This window comes from Rhea americana, unplaced genomic scaffold (assembly GCF_003343005.1).
Source record: "Rhea americana isolate MKP2758 unplaced genomic scaffold, rheAme1 scaffold_42, whole genome shotgun sequence".
NCBI lineage: Eukaryota > Metazoa > Chordata > Aves > Rheiformes > Rheidae > Rhea > Rhea americana.
Genome location: NW_028186557.1, coordinates 2,735,044 through 2,759,803, shown reverse-complemented (window position 1 = coordinate 2,759,803; position 24,760 = coordinate 2,735,044). Strand labels below are relative to the sequence as shown.

General features: G+C 42.3%; 1 protein-coding gene across 1 annotated transcript in view; it reads left to right on the top strand.

Moving 5' to 3' along the window:
• MNAT1 (MNAT1 component of CDK activating kinase) overlaps nucleotides 1-24,760 on the top strand; it is a 123,108-nt gene that overhangs the window by 63,112 nt on the left and 35,236 nt on the right. Inside the window, exon 7 of the mRNA XM_085315054.1 lies at nucleotides 21,404-21,525. Coding sequence (XP_085171180.1) covers nucleotides 21,404-21,525 — 122 coding nt within the window. The remainder of the gene's footprint in view (nucleotides 1-21,403; nucleotides 21,526-24,760) is intronic.

Here is a 24,760-nt window from a genome sequence, read left to right as displayed (position 1 = left end):
ATTYTGCAGTTGCTAAGAACTCTTTCACAATACCTAGTAAAAATATTGCATGTTGCTTTAGCTTTGATTTGGTTGTTATAAACAATTTTTGTTTTAACAATAAACATTGCATTGATCTGATGAGAAGGATATGTATGTTTGAAAAGCAAGAAAGGAATAAAAAATGTGGCTGCCAGATTTCAGTTATCTCCTAACTAACAATACATAGATACAGAATTCATATATATGATCTAAGGGACACCAGATAACCAGATCTAAGTATTTTAACACTGATCTGGAGTGTCCTGTGATGTACATATTGCTCATTTAAATCTCATAGTAACTTTTGAAAAGCACAATGGAGGATGATTAGCAGTAGTAAATATATTTGTTTTACTAAATCTGTAGTCCTCTATTTAAATAAAGATGATTTGTTAAGATTCAAACACATACATGCCTAACTGCTAAAGCTTTTTGAACTGTTTTTGAAGTGTGTGCCAGATGCACTTTATTTAAAAGTGATCTATCCTCAGAATGCTTCCTGTGYACTGCAACCCACAGACTGAAGTCTAAAACATTTAATTGGTTTTGGGCTCACTGTGTAATTACTGCTGTATCAAAGCGCCTAAACATTAAGCACTTTATGTTGACTTAATGAATTTTTTCCCTAATGTAGGTGAGAAATACTTTTAAAAAAAGCACAAAGCAAACAACAGTATTTGTCATTTCCTCTCCCCATATCTTACACAATGCTAGCCTTGGAAAAGGAGACTGGATTCTGGAAAAGCAATTCTAACTCTCCCCATATCTCTTTACAGGATTGCTGTTTGGAATGCTTTAGGAAAGATGCTSTAGTCGAAATTAAACAGTTTGGTGGACAGACATAGTCAGAGACACTTGACCTGGTTCTGTTTCATGGCTGGGCTCTTTTACCCTGCTCTGTTAGAATAAATATTTGTACATTCACTTTAAGGCTCCTTTACATGGCCAAAGCAGCACATGATTATATACACATATTAGTCTAAATAAGAATTTGGCTCATAGGTTTGCACAGCTGTAATGACAGAATTTAGTAAATGAAATAGTGGTAACGCTGTTAGTTGTAGAGGAGGTGAACAGCAAGACAAACGTATTTGTCAGTAAAGTCAGTGACTCCAGGTAGCAGTGGAGCAGATATATCTTGTTTTTATGTGTCACTTTTGGGGACGGAACCATTTGTCTCCCCCCGCATTTGATTTTTGGAGTTGCCCAAAGGCTTGTTGCTCCATATCAGAGCAGCCAGGGAAAGAACCGGACTTTACGTCCTAATGCAGGATGGCCGAGTGCCATCCTAAGCAAAAGCTGGACCTGCCAGAGTAGCTACAATAGCACAAAGACGCATTGTGATCGATCTAAGGAAAATGCCATTTAAATCAGCCTGAGATCTTCCTATTTGAGTCTTATAACTCTGAATATATTATTGCTTGAGTAGGTGTTACTGTGAGCAATAAGGAGAGATCTGACTGAAAGAAAGAAGGTGCCTGGGAGGAGAGTCCAAAAAAACCAGCTGGCAGGGAAATAAAGAATAATAATAAAAAAAAATTCTCAATCATTGTTTGTTTTGGAAAGATCGTGCTTTAAGCACATGGAAATACTTTACACGTTTGAGAAGTGCTGACTTCCTACATGCCTTGTGGAGGAACAGCAAATCATTCATGCAATGTAAACACATTTATAGATTGTTCCAATATAACTTTTTCAGTGCTGCTGTTTTTTTTTAAACAAGATAGAATTTAGTACATCCATCCTCTTCTGATGCAATGCTTTGTCCGAGAGTTGCATACGTTGTGTTTAAAAATTTGTGCTAAATGAACAGTGAAAAGTTGAACCATGTTTTTAATGCAGAAGGATGTTAAATATTGCTGCTTGATGCACTATTTAAAAGTAAACGTACTCGAAAGCGGCGGTAAGGCAAAATAGAAATAAATATCTTGTCTAAAGATATTAATATAACCTATCTAATTGTCATCTTGATAAAGATGATGTAAAAAAGCTGAGAGATGGCACAGTTCCTCTGCAGGGGCTGAATTTTCAGTTGGGGAAGAAAAAGGAATAAAATAAGAAACTCAGGTGCCAGAATTGCAGAGGGTATTTGTGGAATCGTATAATCACAGAGCTGGAAGGGGTTTCGAGCGGTCACCCGGTCCTTCCTCCGCTCGGAGGCAGGATCACTGATGCTTAAGTCATTCCTGACAGATACTTGTCTAACCTGTTCTTAAAGACCTCCTAAGATGGAGACTCTGTGGTCTTGCCGGGCAGTCTGTTGTAGCCCTTCGTTGTCCTTGCGGTTGTAGTTTAGGAGAAACTGTGTAGCTGTACATTTCCTTGGTGTGATGTGAGTCCATTAGTTTTGCCTCCGTCTGTGTAGACACAGGAATTGGGCTAGTCTTTTCCTCTTTATAGAAATGTTTTATGTACTTGAAGGTGACTCTCTGGAGGGAACTTCAGCAAACTAAATATTTTACTATATTGTTCTAAAAAATAGTTCAGGCATCTTAATTGTTCCTTAAACGACTATAAAAGAATTGCTTTCTTCTGAAAATCTTTGGTCTGTTTCCACTTCACACAGTAGCTATGAAATATGTAACTCAACTGATTCTAAAGGACTCTTTAGAGTCTTAATCAGAGTCTTAATTTAGAGTTTTAATCAGAGGTTAAAATTCACTTAAAAATAATAGTAAGGGCATTTAAAGAAATGTAAGAACAGTGAAAGATTTGGAGCCATTTAGTCAAGCTGAAATAGTAAATCTGTGTATGGGCATAGAAGAGCGTTTCTGGATATTTCAGGATCCCTTTTTCCTACCATTTATCTGTGTTCCTGAGAACATTACCTCTTTAAATCCTTTCTTCTGTTGCTGCTGATCAAAGTAATTCTGGGTCATTCCTTGATCCTGCTCTGTTTGCCTGAAGGAGAGCTCATGACCTGGAAAGGCAGGACTGGGCTAAGGGGCTGGYGGATTCCTCCAAGTGGGCCGTCAGTGGGATTGCGTCTGCTTTTGAGGCTTGCCTGGTAGGCACATGTGACAGACAGGTCTTGTAGACCACRTTTATTCTTGGTTACTCCATTTCTTAGTGAACTGTGAAAGTCTGTTTGTCTGTCAGGGCCTTAATACCTCAAATATCACCTGGTGTTGTAAAGTCTATACATGCTGCTGCACAGTTAAAAGATCTCCCCTGTGCTTGTGCTTTCTTCCTTGCTTGTTCTCCAGTTTGGCTTCAGACAGGTTTGAGGTAAGTACAGCCTACCTCTGGGTTTCCTGAATTTCTTGCCAGAGTTGTTAAGCCACGCAAAGAGGGCTGAGAGGAAGACAAGAGCAAGCATGGCTGTAGCTGCTACTGGGAGATGATCTCCAGCAGGAACATGGGAGGRAGTTCTCTCTCTGCTGCTGGTAGCAGCAGTAGTGGTGTCAGGCAGGGTGGGGAGGTGGGGGCCTGGGACAAGAGTGTGGGATCAGGAATGGTAAAGAGATGGAGAAGGATAAGGCGGAGGGTGRGGTGGGAGAGGTAGTAGGGATTTTGGATAACCTATGCTTTGGGTATAATGAAGGGGGGATGGAATAGTGAAAGGCTGTGATGATGGGGACATTTGGGGCAGGACTGGCAGAAAGGTTGTAATGAGTGGGATGGGAATTTGTAGGGAGAAGGGGTGAGGAGTGCTGGCATGGTATTGGGAATTGTGGGAGAAGGATTTGGGGAACTGGGAGKTTTAGTACTCATTTGACTGGCTGGGTTCCTGGGCAAGAAATCTGGTGTCCGAGGGCAGTAGGGGACTGGGCACACACCGGTATGTTTGGAGGTGACCCCTCCCCACTTCTCACCAGGACTGGTTGTAAGCAAGGGTCTACATGCAGGACTGCTGTTCCTGCGTCTTCTGTTTTGCTTTGATCTCTGTTACCAGATATGCTCTCCCTACTAGTATATTAATCTCTGCAAGGAAAAAATCTTCAGCATGTTGATTGAGGCCATGCTSTGTGTGTGTGTGCATGCGCACGCGCGTGTGCACACATGTGCGTATGTTCCACCTCGTTGCTGCACCTGAACTTGTGCCTGAGTGAGCATCACGGACAAAYGAGAGTTTGCTACAGGTCTCAAAGGAGTCAACTTCGGAGTTTTAAAATATCACATTTGTAAATTAATAATACATTCAAAAATACAGATGTGTTTCAAAGGAGCTGTTAGGAGCCTTTGTTTTCAAAAGACAATATTCATCCAAGATGCATTCATTTTGTGCTAGGGTACATTGCAGCAGAAGGTATTTGGGATCAAAGAGACAATRTTCTGTACCAAGGAGACTTCAATAATAATTTTCCTGAAGAATGTTTGTTCAGGTGCAGAGGGTGGGAGAAGGGAATATTGTTTTAGGCAATTGGTGTTGGACATCAAAAGGTGAATTTCCCCATGTATACCTAGTTTGGATTCRGTGTGTCAGTCGAGGTGTTGCTGGAAAGGAATATTGACAGCATTGGCCACTTATGAAAGAGAAGTTATCCTCATGAAGGAGTGCCTTGGTCTTGGAAAGTTTGGCACATCTTTGTTCCTACTAACATTTGTTTCAGAAGAAAAACCTGGGTATGGAATATATCAAAACAGAGAATTAACTGTTTTAATTTATTGTTCTGTTTTGCCTAAACTTAGTTGTTACGCAGGTAACACTGTATTTGGGGGAAATACAAGGCCCTGGTATAATTAGTGACAGGCATGATGTTTCCAGCAGAATATGAGRCAGAGCAGTATAATCCTGTGAGCCTTGCAAAGAAGGCAGTAGATAAGCATGGTAACATGTATTTCATGCAGGCTCTTTTAAAAAAAATACTTAAGAATATTGTGGATACGAAGAAACCTGCTTTGACTAGCTTAAGTGCATGTGGGTAATGGTATGGACAGGAAATGGAAGGACAAAGTGCACATGTGGAACAATCTATCTAAATAAGCTGGATGGAGGCCAGGAAACAGGAATGAGCATTATTTGTAATGATTAGTAACAGAAAAAAAAAAAAGAAAAGAAAAATAAAAGAAATGATGGGTTTGTATAAGAACAGTGATGCTTGTATTATTCTGGAGTCGTGAAGTAGATCATGGAGGAGGTAAAGGGCACGTTTTAAAGGTGGTACAGAAAGAATTGTTGGAGGACGGTAAAAAAAGGAAATATAGGTGAGTAGGTTAGGGGGAGGAACTGTTTATATGTCTTCGAGGACTGTGCATAGGAGGAAAGAAGCATGTGTATTTAGGGTTGAAGCCCGTTCTCCTGTTTCATCTCTTGAAAGAGGAGCATGCATAAATACAGCACTGCTCTCTCGTCCAAAGCGTGGAAAGAGAATCGCAGAAAAGCGATCCTCTGCGAGGCTGTCATAGGCAGTGCKCAAGTAAACACGACCCTCTGGGGTGTGCTGCGCTGACTTGCTGACAGATCTGAAACGGATCGATGCGGGCATGCGATCCTTGCTGTCTTTAGGCAGTCACTGGCAGCAGCGTTTAGTGCTGCCTGTGTTTGTACACCTGTGGGCACGCGGCTGGCATAAAATAAAAGCCGCGTACCTCCGAGATGTCTAGCTTGTAACGCTGCCCTGCRACAGGCCCTCTGAGTTCAGAGAAGCTAAGTTTGATGGAAGGATCAGCAGGGAAACGTGGAGCAAAGTTTCTGCCTTCCCAGAAAGGTAGGCRTTTCGGTAAGACCCTGATGCTAGCGACACTGCGGAGTGGCAGCACTCTCTGCGCGTTCCCTTGGAGCAGGATTTGCGCCAGCTCATGGCTTCAGTTCAGAGAAGGGATGAGCAGAGGAGCTTCACTGTAGGGTCTTCCACTAGGTTGCTGGATAAAGCAGAGGGCCTCTGGGTCCTCTCTTCGACGGAAGAGACCTTGGCYGTAGCATCTCCAGTCGACACCCGCAGCACTTCATGCGTGCTCAGATCAAGCAGGTTTTCAAATCTGTTTGGAATAAGGAAAAAAATATATATATCCCTGAAGGTGCAGTTTATCCTAAAGCATGATGTTGAACCAGTTTAGTTCCACTGGTAGTGTTGGATACAGCATCTGTTTTGTGCTAGTTTTTAAGCAGACTTGTGTCTGGTTTGTTAAGTAAATTTTGGATGCGAAGTTGAATAAATGTGTCACTTTTAAAGTAACAGAAGTATTCTTGAGTGATGCACTGATTTAACTATTATTTTTGACTCTGCATAAATAACTTCAGCTGTAACTGGCTTGCCCAGTACAGCTTTGGCATTAATTGTCTGTGTGTCACCTAATAGAAAACCTTGGGAAAGAAGTTAAAAAAAAAARGGGGCCGTGAACAAAATAGTGACGGCGTCTGGGCTCTTTTTTGTGTCATGCAGAGCAAAGCGTAAGCGTGGCGGCACTTACTTATTAAGCAGTGAAGTGCGTGACAAGGCAGCTTTTCAAGATGTGAAATACCTCCTTGTAGGAAGATCCCCCTGTTCAGAGCTCGGGAYGCTCCGACTCTCCTCGTTGTTAGATATGACGCTCTGATTTGTATGGTTGATGTAACATGGTAACGCTGGTTTATCTTCTGTTATCCTCAGGCCACCTCTGCTCTCTCGTACTGATGCCGGGGGGCCTAGAAGGAATGAGTGGGCTGTGCTCTGGGTAGCACAGGAGGACCTAGAGAAGTGACCTTAGATAGGTAGCAAAGGGAAAAATAAAAATCAAGAAGCAGCTAAAAAAAAGCCTCCAAACCCAAGAACAACGGAAAACCGTGGCTGCTACGCACATTCTTGTAGCGAAACCTCTTTCTGCAGCGCTGGAGCTGTGGAAGCGCAGCATGGACCCAGGAAAGACGAGCGGAAAAGCTGGGATGAAACATTTGGGATGGAGATGGAGGGAGGAGGGGAGCACAAGCGGTAGGAGAACGGGAAAGAAAACTGGACTTTGGGGGTAAATGGTGCATTTTGGGGGGGGGGGGGTGGAGAGAGAACCTGTACCTGGCAGAGCCTGTGGGTAGCGCGCCTGTGACAGAGGGGGAAACACAGCCGTTCTTTATTTTCCCGGTCGGAGGTATGCGTACAGGCATTGCYGACTGTCTGGGACAGCTGACACTGCGGGAGGGGGACTTCGTAGGGGAATTCAGAGGTTTAGATAAGGGAATATTAAATGTTTCCATCACAGTATTTCATTTCAGTTTAATATCAGCTGCTTATCAGATGAAGCTGGTTTGAACATGATTTTTGGACTGTGGTGTCAGTGCGACTTCATTTGGGTAGTTTTTTTGTCTTGCTCTCCCACCCCCACCCGCCCTTCCTTAGCAGGACAAATTTTTTTGATGGATCAATTAGGAAACCCTGAGGAATGCGGATAATGCGGGTAATGTGGATGATATGGTTACGACTCTGACCGTTCTGGCAGATTCATTGCATTTATAAAATCTACCACTTCCACGATTCTTTTATACTTTCCATTTCTTTGTTTGGTTCATTTGATTTTGAATGATTTTTCCAATTTGCGTAAAGGCATGCAAAAGTATTAAACTAAGCCCTTGGAAATTAACTTTGTAGACCTTTTCTTAATATTCTGAAATCTAATTAAAAACCAGTAAACGTTGTCATTCATCATTTTGCTATAGTAGTGCATTTCTCATGGAGACAGACTTAATATCCTGCAGCAACTTCRTGGCATTACAAAAATAATTAATGGACCCTTTTACGGCTGTGTATGTTGCTACAACGTGGAATAATACTTCAGTGTTATAACTGAATGGTGTGCTAGGAAACGCTAATCCCTGGTGGATAGTAACAGGAAGTATGAATATTACTTATTAATAACAATATAGAACACCTTAGCACACGTGCTTTTTCTGGGCACTTCTACCTTTTTGGAAATGATACTGAATTTTAATTGCAAAGAATTGGTGGCAAGTAAGAAACTCTGGTGCTGTTAAGAAGATCTGTTTATTTAAAAGCCTTCAGAAGTTGTAAAAGAGAGAACTTAGCCGTATGCGCAGGATGAATGTTGTGCAATAATGCCCCTTCGCTCCCCTTTCATAATAAATCTCAGCAGCGTATTCATCTGAAGGGCTGCGTGCCAAAAAGAACAGGTTCGACTTGTCTGCGAGGATTTACACCACAGTAAAATGCACAACTGCTTTTGGAGAGGTCATTGTGAAGGTCAGCGGGCCCGTCCGCRCCGCGCAGTCGGAGCGACCCGCAGCAATGGCTCGACGGAGCGCACTGGGTGAAATCAATGTTTAAAACCACGTATGAAATGTGGCAATATGCTGGAATCGTTAAAGCACGTGACTTCAAAGCGTGCGTGCTGTTTTGCAGGAAAGGAGTAGTCTCCCTTTTTTTTTTTTCTTTTTTTTTTCTCTCCCCTCCTGTAAGTTTGCATCTCCCACCCTCTGCTGAAGGTATCTCTTAGGTGAAAATGCAAAATTTTTCTTAGTTCCTGACAAATAACATTAAAATAACTCAAACTACATCTAATATAAACACTCGTAAACCATTAGCAATCGCCTCAAAAATATTTGGTCTATTCAGTTAAAACACTTCACTGAGATTGTAGTGAACTACGTGGAATTTGGAGACTTTAAAAAGAGAAAAACTGAAACAAARCAAAACAAAACCCACTCGGGTCTGAGTTTGGCCATAGGGTCACTATGTCTTTAAATAAAAGATGATGATCTTTTCGCATGGCAGCCGGCCATTGGTGGGGTTCAGAGCGGAGATTAATTAGCAAACTTTGGAATGCGCTACGGCAAATGCAGCTGATTGGCAATAGCATGTGGGGCAGCAACTGGTGGAAGGCGACTGCTCCTGACCCGCCGAGCTATTTCCAAAAAGACTTGGGGGTTCTGTGATGTGCTAGTCTTTAAATGGCACTCTGCTGATTGCATCAAATTGGTGGTTTTCTGTTTACGCAGATTAGTGAGTATACAGATTAAGGGATGTGCGCTTTAAAAGAAAGCTGTAAACGGTATTTTGCAAGGCAAGTTTTCTTTTGCAGCTCTTAGTTGCACCCCATCAGTAAACAGTGGCATCCCTGAACATCAGTTTGTGGAGGACTGTGGTTTGTCTGCATTGTGTTTTGCAATTTTTTTTTTTTTTTACTACCAAGAATTTGTTATGAATTTTTTATTATATGTTGCCAAAGACGCTAATTGCAATTAATTGCAGTAAATGGTGTCTTAGACTTCTGATCCACTCTTTAAAATGGTATGGATTAATGAGCATTTTTGTCGTATGATTTATAATTGTTTGCTTTCTTCYTCGTAATGTTTTAAAGACTTGATTGGAGAAACTTGGACACTTCTTTGCAAAACAGCTTTCTAAGAATACTTGATCTGTCTGGTGTAAGTAATAGCCCCAATTATACATAGTCCCGAGTGGGGCTGTTTTCTGAACTTGTGTGAGGCAATGCAGGATTGGGGACCAAATACGAAAATTAAGATGATTTATGTAATAAATTACTGCCCTTGCGAGAACACTTGGAAACACTATATGCTTCTTAAAAACTCTTAAAATTATTTTATTAGTCTCTTGGTACCCAACTTCATTTAAAGGGGAAAAAAAAAAAAACAACCCAACACCAACAAAATCAAGTGTCCGTTTAAATCAATAAGCAAATTCTCACCGATAGCAGTGAATGTTCGCTTCAAAAACGGCACGTGCGGTCTGAGTGATCTGGTGAGATCTGTCGGGTTACGCGTAGCCCGAGTGGCGAGCCGGAGGCCGCCCCGCCGACCGGGCAGGTACCGCCGACCCGGTCGCGCTGAAATTCTGCTCTGAAGCGGCCTCGGGCGACGGTTCGCTGGCGCAGCGCGCRTGGGCGCCCCGGCCGAGCCGCGAGGCCTGCGAACGGGGGACGGGGCTGAGGTTTTTACCTCCCACCCAAGATTAATGCGTAACCGAAGGGGAAAGCGTGTTTTCCCCAATTTATTATTGGTTGATAAAAGTTAGCGTCCAAAACTAGGGCAAAGCTATTTTGGTTAGCGGTGATTTAAACTGTTTGGATTTCTTTAAAAGCTTTTTCAGGATATGGCCCTGCCTCTTTTTGCTGAAAATACAATTTTCTTGAGATTTATACATCATATCTTCGTTTTCCTTTTCTTTGCCAAAACTGAGACAGTTTAAAAAAAAAAATGGGAGAGAAAAAAACAAAAAAAGCCCCAGACTATGAAGCCAAACATGCTAAAAGCTTCTTGGACAGCTTGTCTTGGCACAATAGGATTAATGTGATTTTTATTCCAGCAGCAAAGTTGGGGGGGGGGACGGACACCAAGACCTTCCCCTCACCGCCCAAACTCTCAGCATTTGAAAAAGAAAACGGAAAACGATTATTGTTCGTATCTCCCGCAGAGTTCCTGACTCGCTTCCGTCGCCTTGCCGGTGCGCGTYGGTTACGCTGCTGCCGGCGCGGGAGGGCTGGCGTCGCCTCCGCCGGGACGGCGCGGTGCGCAGTAGCCCGGTGTTGCTGGATGGATGGCTTCCCGGTAGACGGGGACTTAGGCCGGCCTGCTTAGGAGGCAATTTTTCTTGGTCAGCCAAAACGCAGCTCTTGCTGGTGAGTCCAGAAGTGCGCGCGCACGCTCAGTCGATCTCTCGTATCCCCATTTGCTTGCGCCACTAATTAGACTCAAAAGGCTTGGCAAATCCTCTTCRTGTGGGAAGCCCAAGTGCAAAAACTCGCCTAATTTACTTTATTTAAATCRATATCATCCTGCTCAAGGCCTTTTGGAAAGCACACCTGAGTGAACGGTGTTTTAAGTTAACACAGTGTCTTTCGCGTTCGCAATAAAAGCTCGTTTCATTGRAAAAGGATGTGCTTACGGTTACCTTCCGCAAGCTTTTGCCGTGTTAGAGGTGGAAGGACTCAATTTTGCTGCCTGCACGCATGCAGCGTCATTTCTGAAATTTGTGCTTTGGAGATTTAATATCTCAGTTTGCTGTATTTGAACTCGGTAATTCTTTGAACTTGCAAACAAGAAAGTGTGGATAACTTCCAATAGGTAGTTGAAGTTGGATTCTAGGAAATGCCTGTGCTGGTTTAAACCTTATAATTGAAGTTTGATTTCCGTCTGAAAACTGCAGTATTTTGGAGGAAACGTAAATACAATCTGAACTACTACTACTACTTCTTTTTTTTTTCTTTTTTTTTTTAGTGTCTTTAAAATATGCTCTGTCTCTTAAAGACAGAAATTTCATTCCAGAGACCCTCGATATTCAGACCATGCAAATATGTTTCTGTTCACAAGGGCCTCGATTCAACTGTTGATCTCTAATCAGCACAGCTCACTTACACATGCTTTCATTCAGCAGATACGGATCTCTAGTGGTTTAACTTGAATATAACATTTTTGGTTATTGTGAAGCTTCATAGAACAGAGAAGGGCTAAGGCTGGAAGTTGACTGAGATGATTTAGAGTTTTATATAAGCACATAAAGCTGCAAGTTGTCTTGTTGTGCTTGGTTTTGAAAAGCTCTTACTAACTACTTTGACATCTCGCTTTTATTCTCAAACATCTGCTTTAGATTGTTTGCCATAAAAGTGTAAGAATTAATCTTTCCCTCATTTTTGTTATTGCTACCAGAAACCAAGCTATTTTTATTACTTCTTATATAGAGATTTGAACTTAATAGTTCAGAGTTGAGGAGAAAATGAGTGTGTATTTTTCTTAAGCTTACAGGTAAGGCTAATTAAATTTAAATTTTTAAATGCATAAAGATGTTGGATATAGCTTGTTAAACTGCAGAGTAATCTCTGCTTTGCTTTGTTTATCCCCAGATTAAGAGTTTGCAGGGAATTCAGATGATCAGCTCGTTTTGGTTTGTTTCTCAGACCAGCGGCTGTCCTGAGCTGATCTAAGGCATTTGCATCGTCTGTGCCGAGCCTAGTGCGTATTTTCCTCTAYGGAAATACCATACCGTAGTATACCAAAGTCAAAGAAGAGAGACCCTTTCTGTACCTTTAGTCCTTTGATTAACAAATATTTAAAATTGTTGTTCTTGGGGCTTTGTTTTTTCTTGGATTACAGCTCGTTTGCATTGCTTCCCAAGAAGGAGTAAGCAACTGCGACATGCCGTTCCAGCACGAGCCCCCATCTTCAGCGTGCAGCGTTGGAGCAATTTCTCTCCCCGTGCGGTTCTGCGCTGAATTTGGGAGCGTTGTGCTGGTGTGGGTTCATCCAGGACTTGTGTGGGAGCACACAGGAATCGTCCTTTCCGCCTTGGAAGAGCTGCTCGTGAGGCGCTGCTGCCTCTTCTTCGGGAGCCTCTCTGCACCCCGCTAGAAACGCGGCGTTCGTGCTGCCGTTGCGAGCTGTTCACAGCGGTCTCCTCTTTCAGTATCTGGGGCAACACTTGCTCTGGTTGATTTGAATATGACCGTTTTGGCAAAACGGTTCGTCCTTATTATATAAATAGATGACTACTCGGGGTTTTTCTCGGTGTGAGTGAAATAGCTGTGATAATATTGCTGTTTTCTTTCAGCTCGTTATTTCTCTAAAATGAGATAGTAGGTTTTTCAAGGCAGGAACTATTTTCTTCTTGTTCTGTGGATACTTCAGATGTTTCTCGTTATTGAGCTTTAAGGAGCCACAAAGCCTTAGCCGTTAAAAGCATATTAACGTACTAGGCCGTGATACGCCTCGGCTTCGTGGAGGGACTTTTTCTGCAAGGCTGCCGGGATCAGCCAGGGCTTGCAACAGAGTTCCCGATCCTGGGAAGTTCTGTGGATCCTGGCCAAAGTACTGCTAATACTCGACTGCTGCTGGAAGCCTTCGCCGCCCTGAAAGATGGGACCGTAAGCTCTCCCGTGCCTGTGGTTCAGGTTTAAGTACCGTTTTGATGCAGCTAATTAAATCCTAGATAGAAACCTGCACAGATGAAAACAAAACCTGTTTGGAAGAACAAAAGAATATGTTTCGTGAATAGTAAAAATACAGTTTCTTCCGCCCTGGGGAGTTTTTCTTTTATTTTGACAGAATTRATGTGCATTTTCAAGGCAGTGCCCTGAACTGGAAGTGTATTACGGTGGCAGGAAAAGTGTCTTGGAAGCTGCTTTATTTTRCTGTCCCCCAAATAATCGGCTAATGTCTACTTGTGCTCTTTGTGTGGAAATGAGGAAAAAAAAACCGAAAAATAAGTTATTGTCGCTCTATTTTAAAAATATTCATTTTTAAAAGTATTCCTAAAGAGTTTCAATTTTCTTTTTATAGTAAATCTAGTCCATAAATACTGCAAAGACTTTAACRTGTACTGCTAATGCCTGATAATGCCTTTTTCATTTTACTACTTCAGACTGCAGTTTTTCTAAATTCTTGCTTTTCATCTCAGTTTCTAATAATTTGCCTATGACTTTCTCCTCTCCTTTGTTTTTTTTTCTCCTATTCATGCTTAATTTTCTTCATCTGCCTTTTGCCTAATATTACTGCTTTTTTTTGGTCCCYATTGCTGTAAAAGGTTTCCTGGGTTTTTTGTTTTTATTCTTTTTTGCTAGGCAGTCCCTCCTTAAAATCTAACTCTTTAAGGAATCTCCCTTTATTTTTTCTTTGACTGTGATGTTCTSTATCTTTATCAACATGCACATGGGTCATATAACATATATATCTGGGCATAGACTGTATGCTCAGTCACGTAGGGAGTATATGTGCCTCTGATTTTTGCACACTCCAAGTTTCTCATCTTCTAAAGACTTAGATCAGCTTTCTTTTTGGTTTTGTTATTTTAAGCAATCTTTCTTTTTAAATCATCCGTCAAACTGTACATTCCTTAGAAATGATACTGTATAGCTGTGGATTTGTGCTTTAGAGGATCCCAGGAAAGAGCAGAAAGTGGAARACAGCTCTGTATGGTTGTTTATACGAGTTTCTGTTGCCTTCTATTAATAAGCAGCCAATTCGTGCAGACTTCACCGTTCTCCAGGAAATCCTCAATAATTTTCCTGCATAATTGATGTGTTATGTCAGTGTAACACTCAACTTTACTGCAGCAAAATAAGAACACCGGTAGATTGAGCTGTACCAAGGCCCAGATCGATGGGTGAGCTCAGGTCTCTGCTGGTGGGTCCGTTCCCCTTTAAATGTTGTGTGCCACTGCGCACAAAGTGGCGAGTGTCGAATTGACTTCTGCCTCACGTCTCTTGGAAAATTTGATCCTTAATGCAGGCATTTAAAACAATATTACATTAAGGCCTCTAATCTTGTAATTAGGCTGGCTGCTGCGGAGTTTGTTTGCTGATAGCCAAATCAAAATGATCACGGCTCCAGAAGTCTGACGGTAGAAATGCAAGAAAAGTTCACTTAATTCTACTTAATGCTGCATCGCTAACATAGCGCGCTGGGAGACGGCATCACAGACCGAACAAACGTCGACTCTGAGTCGCTTCTAGTGAAAGTTTGTCTCTGCAAAATGGGAAGACGTGCAGTTGAACCCTGAAAAACAGTGCCTGAATGCCGCAAAGCAGCCAGTCCAGAGCAAGGCTCTTCAATCCAGCTGAAAATGGCCAAGCAGTGTTGAGGGTAGTTCTCCTAGCGACCAAAGGCGCAGAAAAAGCCGAGCTTAGACACAGGGTCGGGTGGATTGCAAAGGCAAGAGTGAGCCCGTAGGAGCTGGGATCGAGTCGGGAGCGCGGCGCAGGGCTGAGAAAGGAGCCTCGAGAAGCCTAGGGGATGCCTAGCTGCACGAAAACGCCCTGGTGTTTTTATTCTCCCTTTTCAGCAGCGACGTCGCTTCGCGTACAGCGCTGCCCTTGAACGGGGATGGGGATTTGGGGGGAAGCTGGGCCGTTCTTGCCGGTGCTCTGAAGCCCGCGGCCGTAAACGAGCGAGCGACTCGTYGGAGCAAACGTGCGGACGATGGCCCGGATCGTCGCGGCGCTGCGGCGGCTAGCCTTGGAGACCCGAGGAGCAGATGGGCAGCGTGGTCCGCTGATACGGGGAGAGAGCGAAAGACCGACTGCTTTCCTGTAAAGAGAGTAGTCACTAAATCCTGATACTGGCGCTGAACCAGAAGAATTGTATTTCAGTGTATTAGACGGGCATAGGATTTCTTCTGAGAGATTAGAGAAATGTGGCTTTTTGTCAAGAGCTTAAAGATAAGTCGGGTCAGTTAATTGTTTGTGTCAGAACGTTACAAAGGAGAATTTTGGAGGGGAGTATAACTGAGCATGTGATTCAGCCCACGGACCGACGCGGTTAACCTCCCAGATACCTGTTTGCACGTAATAAATCACATCTATGTGAGCGCCTTTGTTAACAGCATCTCCAGTGCTCTTATTTCCGCCTGTATTTCTGCCCTCCCTAAAGAAAGCACAGCTTTCCAATCTGTTTTGGCATTCAGAAGTCCAACTGAGTTACTAAGAAAAAAACCCAAGGTCTGAATCTAGGCAGATCTGAGAATATCTCTCCCAAAGGCAAGTGGGTACTTGAATCTTTTATCTTTGTCTTGCCACGTGTGTTGAGGTTCAAAGCTTGGTGAGATCAGTGGAAAGATGTGATTTTAACAGGTTTTTGTGTGAGATCATTCGTTCTCTTGCTGTTTAGCTACTGGGATATCCCCTTAGCACTTTTGATGATTGAGCAAAGAAATTAGATTTATTGTTGACTTTCAAGCACAGAAAAAAAGAATTGTTGCTGTCAAATATTTGAGTCATTTTGAAAAAACCTCAGTGGCATAGGAGTTCTAGACTRAGGAATGGTATTATGCCTTTTAGTTTGACATTGTTCTTGTTTATTTAAAAAGCTGTGGAAGACAGGGAGAGTAAAGGTTAAAATAATATTAACTGAGCCCTCCARATCTATCAGTTTCATTCTCCTTTGCCTGAGTATTACTGTAGTCAAAGTAGTTAATCAGAATCAGAAAGCCATACTAGCACTGCAGACACGGGTTTGTCARTAGTAAATTGGGAGGGTGGGAGCTGAAAAAGTAGCTTTTAAATCAGGCTGTGTTGTCTAAAATATTTCCATTAATATTGTCCTAAGGAAATTCTGTTAACATGAAAGCAACTTTCTAAAGCTTCAGTTCTGTTGTGAGCTTAAAAGTAAAATAGTTTAGGATTTCTTGTACTACAAGATTCAAGGAATATGTAGTATTTTTCAACTCTTACTTGTAAGAATGTGGGTAATTACAAACTCAACTGGTAGCTTATTGGGGAGGGTCTCTGTTAACCTYTCTGCAGGGCTTGGGGTATGTTTGAGCAGCGTCATGTCCTGGTATTGCAAATGGCTCCGTTTCTTTGCAACTGCCAGTGCACTCCTTACCCGAGATGAGCTGCGTTGGAGGGGAGGATGACCTGATGCTGAAAAAGGTTATGCATAAAAATAACATTTTTGCCAACTGACTTAATGAGACTCAGCACATAAATACTACTATTTCTGTTATCTGACATGTGAGGTATTCTGTTCATATGGTGATAGCAGARCTGAATAAGTTGCTAAGCAGGGAGAAATTGAAGAAAGCAAAAAGTTCAGCTCCATCATCCAGCGCAGCCACCTCTAGTACAGAACCGTGCCTTGTCTGGACAAGTTTTAATGACCCCYGTCTCTGGCTTCTGTCCTTGGCCTCGGGGTGTTTTTGTGGCGTAGCTGTTCCTCCTCTTTCCCCTACTAGTGCTTTTTTAGTGTTGTCGTTCTCCCTTCTCTTCCTTCTTGGCACTTGAGAGGTTTTTGAAAATGCGGTTGTTACTTCGTTTTGCTGCTGAGGGAAGGACGTGAAGGAAGGTAATGAAGTTCTGGAGACAGGGAAAGTGGGAAACGAAARGATGGGAAGAAACGTGAAGGCTGCACCTCAAGCTGATATTTCTGGACTCAAAGCACTGTGCTAAACCAACCGCTCTCTGCTGGCAGGCAAATACTGATAGACTTAGCATTTGCCATGGTKCCCTCCCCAAGCCCCCATGGGAGAGGCGCACTGGTACTCTGGTTTTGATGCTCTGAAGTAGTCTGCAGCCTTTCCTGAAAGGACATAGWTAGGTATAATTGGGTTTTGAGAAAAATAAGCTCCTTGTCACTGCAAGGGCAGTTTTTTACTATGTATATAATTTTCTCCCCCTCTTTTTTTTTTCCTTTTTTTTTTAAAAAAAAAAACAATGCCATGTTGCATCCCCAATGTGGAACAAAAATTGGCTACCTTTTTTGTTGCTTATTGTTTCAGCTGAGAGATGTCTCAAACAGCGTAGGATAACAAAAAGGAAACCAGGCCRCCCGTTTCATTTGTAATGCAAAGACCTTATTAAAACTCCCCCTAACTATTTAATCCTGCATTTCTTTCATCTAAAGCAATACAGCACGCGAATGGAAAATCAGTTGCTCGCAGAGCCATTGCTGTGCAGCCTTTTACATAAACAAAGTTGGAAGGATAAGCAAATGCCTTCGTCCTAATTAGCGGCGCTTCTGCGGTTCCACACGTTGCAAAATGTAAGAGATGGTTACGGTGCCTAAAATAAACCGAGTGAAAAAACCCGTATGCCACGGAGATAGGGGCGGGAGGGAGAGGAGGCAGGAAAGTCTGTTGCCTGTGTTCTTGGAAGCCTTTTCTATCTCCATTTGGATACTGTCAGCTTCTTTTACACAAACATTACGGCATCCGAGGGGAATTAGAAATGCTTACCCGTGACCACAATGTCAGATCTTGGGTTTGTCAGAAGAAAGCAATGCAGAAGCAGAAGCTTGCACCCTGCTGCCTTCATTTTGGTTTTAGCATGCTAATAAACCTCTCCTAAAGCTGAAAAAAAGTGAGGCTGGCTGTCTAGGTGCAGTACAGGAAATTTGAAAATCTTACCTCATAGATGTGAAGTGGTTTTCTTTATATATATATATATATATCTGTAAAAGTGCTGTGGAAGTCCTAAGTAATGGTTATTGTCTTTTGTGATGTCTCTGAAATTATACAACAGCTTTTTTTTATACTAGTCTTGTGTGAAATGGCTAGAGCTCAGGACAGGGCCACAAAAGTGAGATATTACTGGTCGAATAAATTTTAATTGAGATAATATTGGTCAAATTGAGCCTTTTAACTTCAACAAGAATTGCTGTAAATGCATCTTATCCCAACATCAGTGAAAGGGGAAAAAGTGCCACTCATCCCAAACTTTCACTGGTTTCCATCCCTACTTTTTCACACAGATCTATATAGTATTCAGTGCTGTGATCTCCATGTTATCTGGACGTATCTAAACAAGTTGGAAACCAGCTAGCTCAGGAGCCAGCACGGCCAAATTGCTGTACTTGCCTTGCAGTGTCGATATGGGCTGCTCCTATTCAAAACACTTACTGTGCGGCTGTGATTGGAAGGCCTTCAGCTGAGAGTGTATGTTGAAATGAAACTCTTACGCTTCCACCTAACCCTTTGCTAAATCAAGACAGACTATAATCCTGCTATAGGAAAGGCCAAACAGCTATAGGGCAGGAAGAGCAACCAGTCATGTTTTTTTTTTTCTTTTCTTTTTTTCTTGCTAAGAATCTAAACTATGTTGCYGGAGCTCATCAGGTGAAGTTGTGATTTTAGGAAGCGAACTGTGTCACACAGCTGCACAGTCTCCTTGAGGGGCAGATCTGCTGCTCTGACATAAACTAGTCTAATCGTTCGCCATGCGAAGTATGTATTAGTTCTTAACGCTTGCACCTTGGCCCGATGTATAACTGAGAAAGACATAGGAGGGGGCCAGTGCTTTGAAACTCAGCTTGACCGACCACAAATGAGCTGCCAAAGCTTAATGGTGAAGATAGTTAACCACTGGAACAACTTACCCGTGGGATGTGCCCAGACTTTTATGATCTGAAGGCTTTAGGTCCAGACTGGATGCTTTTCCAAAGGAGRTGCTTCAGCTCAGCTGCCAGTCCTTGGGCTTCTTAGAGGAACCTGCAATGTCCTAGCCTGCACGGGACGTGAGGTCAGACTAGCTCAAGGATGGCCAGTTTCTGTATGGTGTTACTCTGTGTTCTGCTTCTCTTCTCTGGGCCAGAGTAACGCATGTGTTTCTGCACCTGGTTTAAAGGTCCTGACTTGGTGTTCCTTTGCTGTAATGCATACGCCAGTGTTGTCTCTGCAGCCAGCAAGGTGACCGGTCAGTCTGCCTAAAGTTCTTATGAAGCTCCCTTGCAGTTCCTGGTTGGCCATTCTGAGACTAAATGACCATAAGCAATCTCTTTCTGACCTCTGGCAGTTTGGGAATCCCACATGGAGAAGACAACTGGGAGTCTCCAGACAGAGATGGGCATGTGTGGCAGCATAAATGTGTTGGAGGAGAAAGAGGCTTGTTGTGACCCCAGTCCGTCTGTCGGGGCCTTCCCATGTCTCTTGGCCAATCTCGGCACAAGTAGTGCTCATTAAAAAAGTGTGAGGAATGCACCAATGGCAAACCYGCTAACAGCGAGCAGCTGTTGTAATGATGCCCTCCAGAGATGTGGCTCCTGCAATCTGAGCTGCWCCCTTTTTCCACACACAAGTAATTTCCCAAAATATTTATCATGGTTTTGATCTTTGCCTGAAACTGAATTTTCTTTTCTATGGCTGGAGCAGAATTCCTCTGGATTTGGAAAGGCTGAGACTTCTCACTCGCCGGATGAGGGTGTACACATGTAAAATGATGATATGTTTCTCCTTTTGGTTTGGTTAGAGAAGCAAAGATTGTTAAAACTTTAAAAGCCTTGTTCAAACATTAAATTTTACAGTGGGTATTGCATGCCCACATCAGTGTAGTTATAAAGTATAACGGTTTTGTGCACTTGAATAGATTATAAATTGATAACTTCTGACAATATGAGAAGACCGTACATTTGTACCTTAAAATGTCATGAAGCAGCATTAAAGCTGCATATTTATCCTTTCTTTTTCCTCCTTTTTGTGTGCATGCAGTTGCATGGTTTTAACATTGCAACAATAGTTTGTGGCATAGAAATACCAGCGTACTATAGCTAATAAAGTTAGTGGCTCGTGGCTAGCGAGAGCTTTCTCCTGCACATTTGCCTGCAAGACACTGTCACCTTCTCAGTGTTAGCAGCAGCCCCTCCAAGCTCCTGAGTTGTGCAGAAAAAGGCCAGACCTCTCTGTTCTCATCTCACACATCATGCATTTCTAAATAGAAAACTTGAGCTGCTTTTACTTCCATATAAATCAGTCTTTCTACGAGCCACTTGTCCGTGTGCTATCCATGATAGCACTTCTCAAGGACTTGAATTTTCAGGTTTCTTATCCGCTCTCTGCAACTCTAAACAAAAATATCCGTGCTGCTAATTCAGGAGGGTCATTGTCCTGGACTGCACAAATTTAATTAGCAGCTTCACGTCCTGATTTTTTTCTTTACTTAGTTTTAACCCACTTATCCCACATTAGGAGCCTTTAGCTCCTTACATGAGCGGCCCCAGGGAAGCCAAGCTCCGTAAGCGATCACCGGTGGGAGCCAGGCTTATGTGCAGCATTACACCATGGAAAGCTTCCGATCTCCTGTTGCAGACAAAATGTCTACAAAAACAATACTACCACTTTCCTAAATTCCTGCGTTTTGCAGATGTGAAGCCAGATTTCTTTCGGGGGAAGCCAGGCTGTGTTGGGGAAGATCATAGAGCRCTCTGTGTCTTTTTGCTGCTGCTGCTAATTTTTGTGAGCACCATAGAACACAGTAGAAAATTGAAACTGTGTGAAAGATCAACAAATCAGTGTAGAATGTCACGCAGCAACATCTGTTAACTTTGGCTCTATCTCAGATCCTCCTGCCCCCTCCTTTCCAGCCCCAAGTCTCCTGTTCTGAGAGAGCTTGGAGTGATAGGGACCTGGGGACGGGGGGAGTTTAGCTCTTTCTCAGTGGTCTGAAGGGCTTGCAAAAGTACCATCTGGAATTAAAATTTGATGTTGGTGTGTTTCTATAGTTTTTAGTTACGAAACAAATGGGAATTTGCTGAATGAATTAATTGTATTGCACTGTAAAAGTCTATCCTGAGAGCCATTATATATGGTAGCTTGCAAAGCCTGCAGAGAGAAATGAAAGCAGCTTCCCTTTCTAATTAGGGCTTTCAGGAAATCATTGATTACAGAATCTTACAGGCTTGCTCAGAGATGTTTGATATTACTTCTGGTAAACAAAACTTTAACCTAATAACAGTTTTACTAATGACACTGGAAGTAGTTGTACTGTAACGGTAAACCTTCCTTGAATAAAACTTTTTCCCCTTTCCTTCCTACTCTGTCTAAAGGATTATAGCTAATGAAACATTACTTCCAAACTGTAAATTTCAATTAAAAAAAAATGAAGGAATGGTTGATATAGCAGACAATATGTTCTTAATGGGAGGGTTTCAGTCCAGTCCAACTTAGTGGTGTAAACCTTTTCTTGCAACCTGTTTAAGAGTAAAAATAAAACCTTGAGCCAATGTGTAGAAATCTTTTGCTCTCTCTCTTTGTGTGTGTATATATATATATATATATTTATATATTTTTTTTTACAGGGTCAGCATATTTCCTTAGCTCCCATTCAAAAACTAGAGGAAGCTTTGTATGAGTATCAGCCGCTACAAGTGGAGACATATGGACCACAAGTTCCAGAGCTGGAAATGCTGGGAAGGCTGGGGTAAGTAACACAGCAAGTTTTAATTCCCATTTCATGGCATTTTATCTGGGACTGTTACCACCTTCACTCTGCTAGCACTATTTTTCCTTTCTTTTCTTTTTTTTAAAAAAAAATCTTTACGAAATATTAGACTTCCTGCCCAACCAACATTTTGTTTGGGTGGATAAGCAAAAATTTTTGGTCCTCCAGCCTTTATAGATCTATTGAGAGCTGGACTGGATTGCATTAGTGTTTTTTAAGGTTGTCCTTGGCAGTCATAGTGAAGTAGCTGTTCATTTTCAGTTGCACGGTATTAGAAAATAAATAAATAAAAATCTGAGGCTTAATATACCCAGCTGTAAGCCAGTAAAAATATTAAAGTTGGGCCTTTTGCCATGGAAAAGGGTAGGTTTACTTGCTGACTGCTGTCTACAGTCAAACTGTGTTTGTGAGAAATGAAGCCCAGAGCTTAACTTTGTCAAAAAGTATATAACGCAGGGCTGGGCCAGCGGCTCGGCTGCCTCGCGGTGCGCCCCGTGCTCGGAAGGGAGTGTGGGAGCCTGCCGTGCCAGGGTGACGGAGCTTGCGAGGCCCAAAAGGGAGAGGTCTGCTCTCTAGGGAAGGGCCAGCGGCTGCGATGCCATCTGAAAAAGTCCGTGGCCCCTTGGGTGGGGAGTGTCGCTGAACTGGTCGTGCTTTAATTCTTAAGGTCACAAGCGCTTACAGTGGCTGGAGAGCTGTGTGGCAGAATAAACGTGCAGGATGGCAAGGCAAGAACGAGTTTTTTTTTAAAAGAAAAAAGAAAGTTATTTTAGAAAAGGTGGTTAGCTTTGTGCCTTTGGGAAACCTGAAGCTACAAAGTCCTGGACAAAAGTGAGACATTTTAATATACAGAGTCTGAGACTGCTGAAATCCAAAGAGGAATTCCATCTAGTGCAGCAGCACAGGAGAAATTACATCTCATCCAGAAAGCGATAGAGAGTTGAATGAATGTTTTTTTTTTTTTAAGCAGATAAGCAACACAATGGTGCTTCAGAAAATTCAAGGCTGTGTAGGGAAGGTTGTCTCCATTTCTATTGCTTTTGTGTCATTCTGATGGCTGTAATTTTCATTAGCTGATACCCGTTTCTAGGACACAAATACTAATCAGCTGTTTAAACCTGGGCAGAGCCAATTCAGCTTTCACCCTGCGTGAGGAACACAGCTGTGGGGGATCTCCAGTGCAAGGGGAACTTTGAGGCCCTCTCAGCCCATCATCTTCTCACAAATGAAAACACTTGGGAGGAAGGAAATTGCTTCCAATCCTCTGTGCACAGATTGCTCCACGAGGTGGGTGCTCGCACCCAGATCAGTCAGGAACGTTGTGCTGTCCATGTCCATCTCATCTCTGCGTCTGGGACACTAGTTCAAAGGCAACCCAATACTTTGCCAAAGAAACCACTTTAACTAGTGTGGTCTCAGTGGAAGCAGGTGTGTGTGTGTGTTTGGAGGAGGGTTTGCAAGCAACACCTTATTCCTTGCAAACACTCTTACGAATGCGTAATTTTTCTCCTCGGGGCGCRGTAACCGGGGTTTTTCTGCTTGACTGTGGAGATGATGAAAAAGTTGAGAGCAGCAGGGGTGCTGGCGGGTGGTGGTAGCAGAGGTTGCGCCGTGCCCGCCAGAAGAGCTTGTCTTGGTCCTGAGGCTGTTTGCGATTGCAAAACAAATATATCTGTGGCGTGGGCTCCCAGCCGATGCAACTCTAACCGTATTCCATTGGGTGTCTGAAAAACCTTAAACCATACAAGACTATTCGTTTATATATTTGTGTTTCTGTATTTATATGAACTCATGCGCATTTCCTGTTGATGATGAATGCTTAACTAATGTCCTTTTGTTCCTTTTTTTATTTTTTTTTCCAGGCAGCTGTATACAGCTGCTTGAATGAGGCAGAAAAGCTGGGTGCAATTTTACAGTTTTATCTGCTTCCGCTAAAGATGTTTAGTAGGATTGGTACAAAGACAGGTGAAATGCAAAATGACTTAAATTTTTGTTGTTCTCCCTCTTTTTTTCCCCACAGCCCTCATTTTTCTATAAGAAAAAAGAGTTTTTCTCAGTCCCTGAAAATTAGTGAGCTTTTGCTCAGTTTAACGGTGCTACATTTAGTCATCAAATGTAGCAAAATTTCATGTTCTTGTTAATGTTCTGCATTTTGAAGGGTGGCTATTTATTGCTGTGAAATAGTTCTCTCATATGTGCATGCTGTTATCATCCAAGTTTCTGGAGCTAGAATTATTGCAAAGATGCTGCCAACCTGTAGACTTTGAATTCACTTCAGTTCATTATTTATTTATTTTAAGGTACAATTTATTATCTTCAAAACASTCAGTAGAATGAGGTTTTTGAATATTCAGATCTTAACCTCTAACCTTCTGCAAGACTTGCTTGATGTTTCAGTGTAAATGTGGCAATTTCTTTCTTAGTGAACTGCTGTAGTGAAAGAGGCGGTTGACAAGGCTAGATAAGAGCAAGAAAAAGAGAGAATTCTTAAGGGATCACTTAGAACATGTTAGGGATCTTTTTAATTAAAAAAAGAGTTGCTTTTTAAGTCATCTTGTATTATTTGCTCWTTGGACGTTACAAGAAACATTGTGCGCAGTCCAATAAACTTCATTTGATATCTTTCCACTGCCGTTCTGTGTGAATTCTGCATATTTTACGAAATAGGAATCTATGTTCAAACCATCCTTAGAAATTTGTTTTAGGTTTCTCATGGAACTGTAAATTTTTTTTATGTTCACTGCAGAAAAGCATTGATGTCCATATGATGTATTTTTGCTATTGTGYTGGAAGACTGAGAATAATGAAGAAATAGATTTGTCAACAAAAATGATAGGTAGCATGTTTAGAGTTTTGTTCTCTACCGTCTCCACCTTTAAATGTAGAAAGATTTTCCTGAAGTAAAGCGATATAGGCAATAACTTTGAATTACAAGGCTTTCTGGGGACAGTATGTACTACACTAACTGGCAGAGTATTAAACCTTCTGGCAGGAGAGTCAAGCTTTCTCAGTGCTAGCTTCTGATAGAGCTTCCCTTGACTGTGYATCTGCTGGGTTACTGCAAGGAAGTCTCCATTGCTGATGGTCTCATGAATGTGACCGTACTCCATCCAGGCTGATGAGGATTTGACCTAGGTGGCAAAGGCCACCTGTGCKTCTGGTTTTGTTTAATGTGTTAGGCCAGCTCATGTTCAGCTGAACCCATCAAATGACT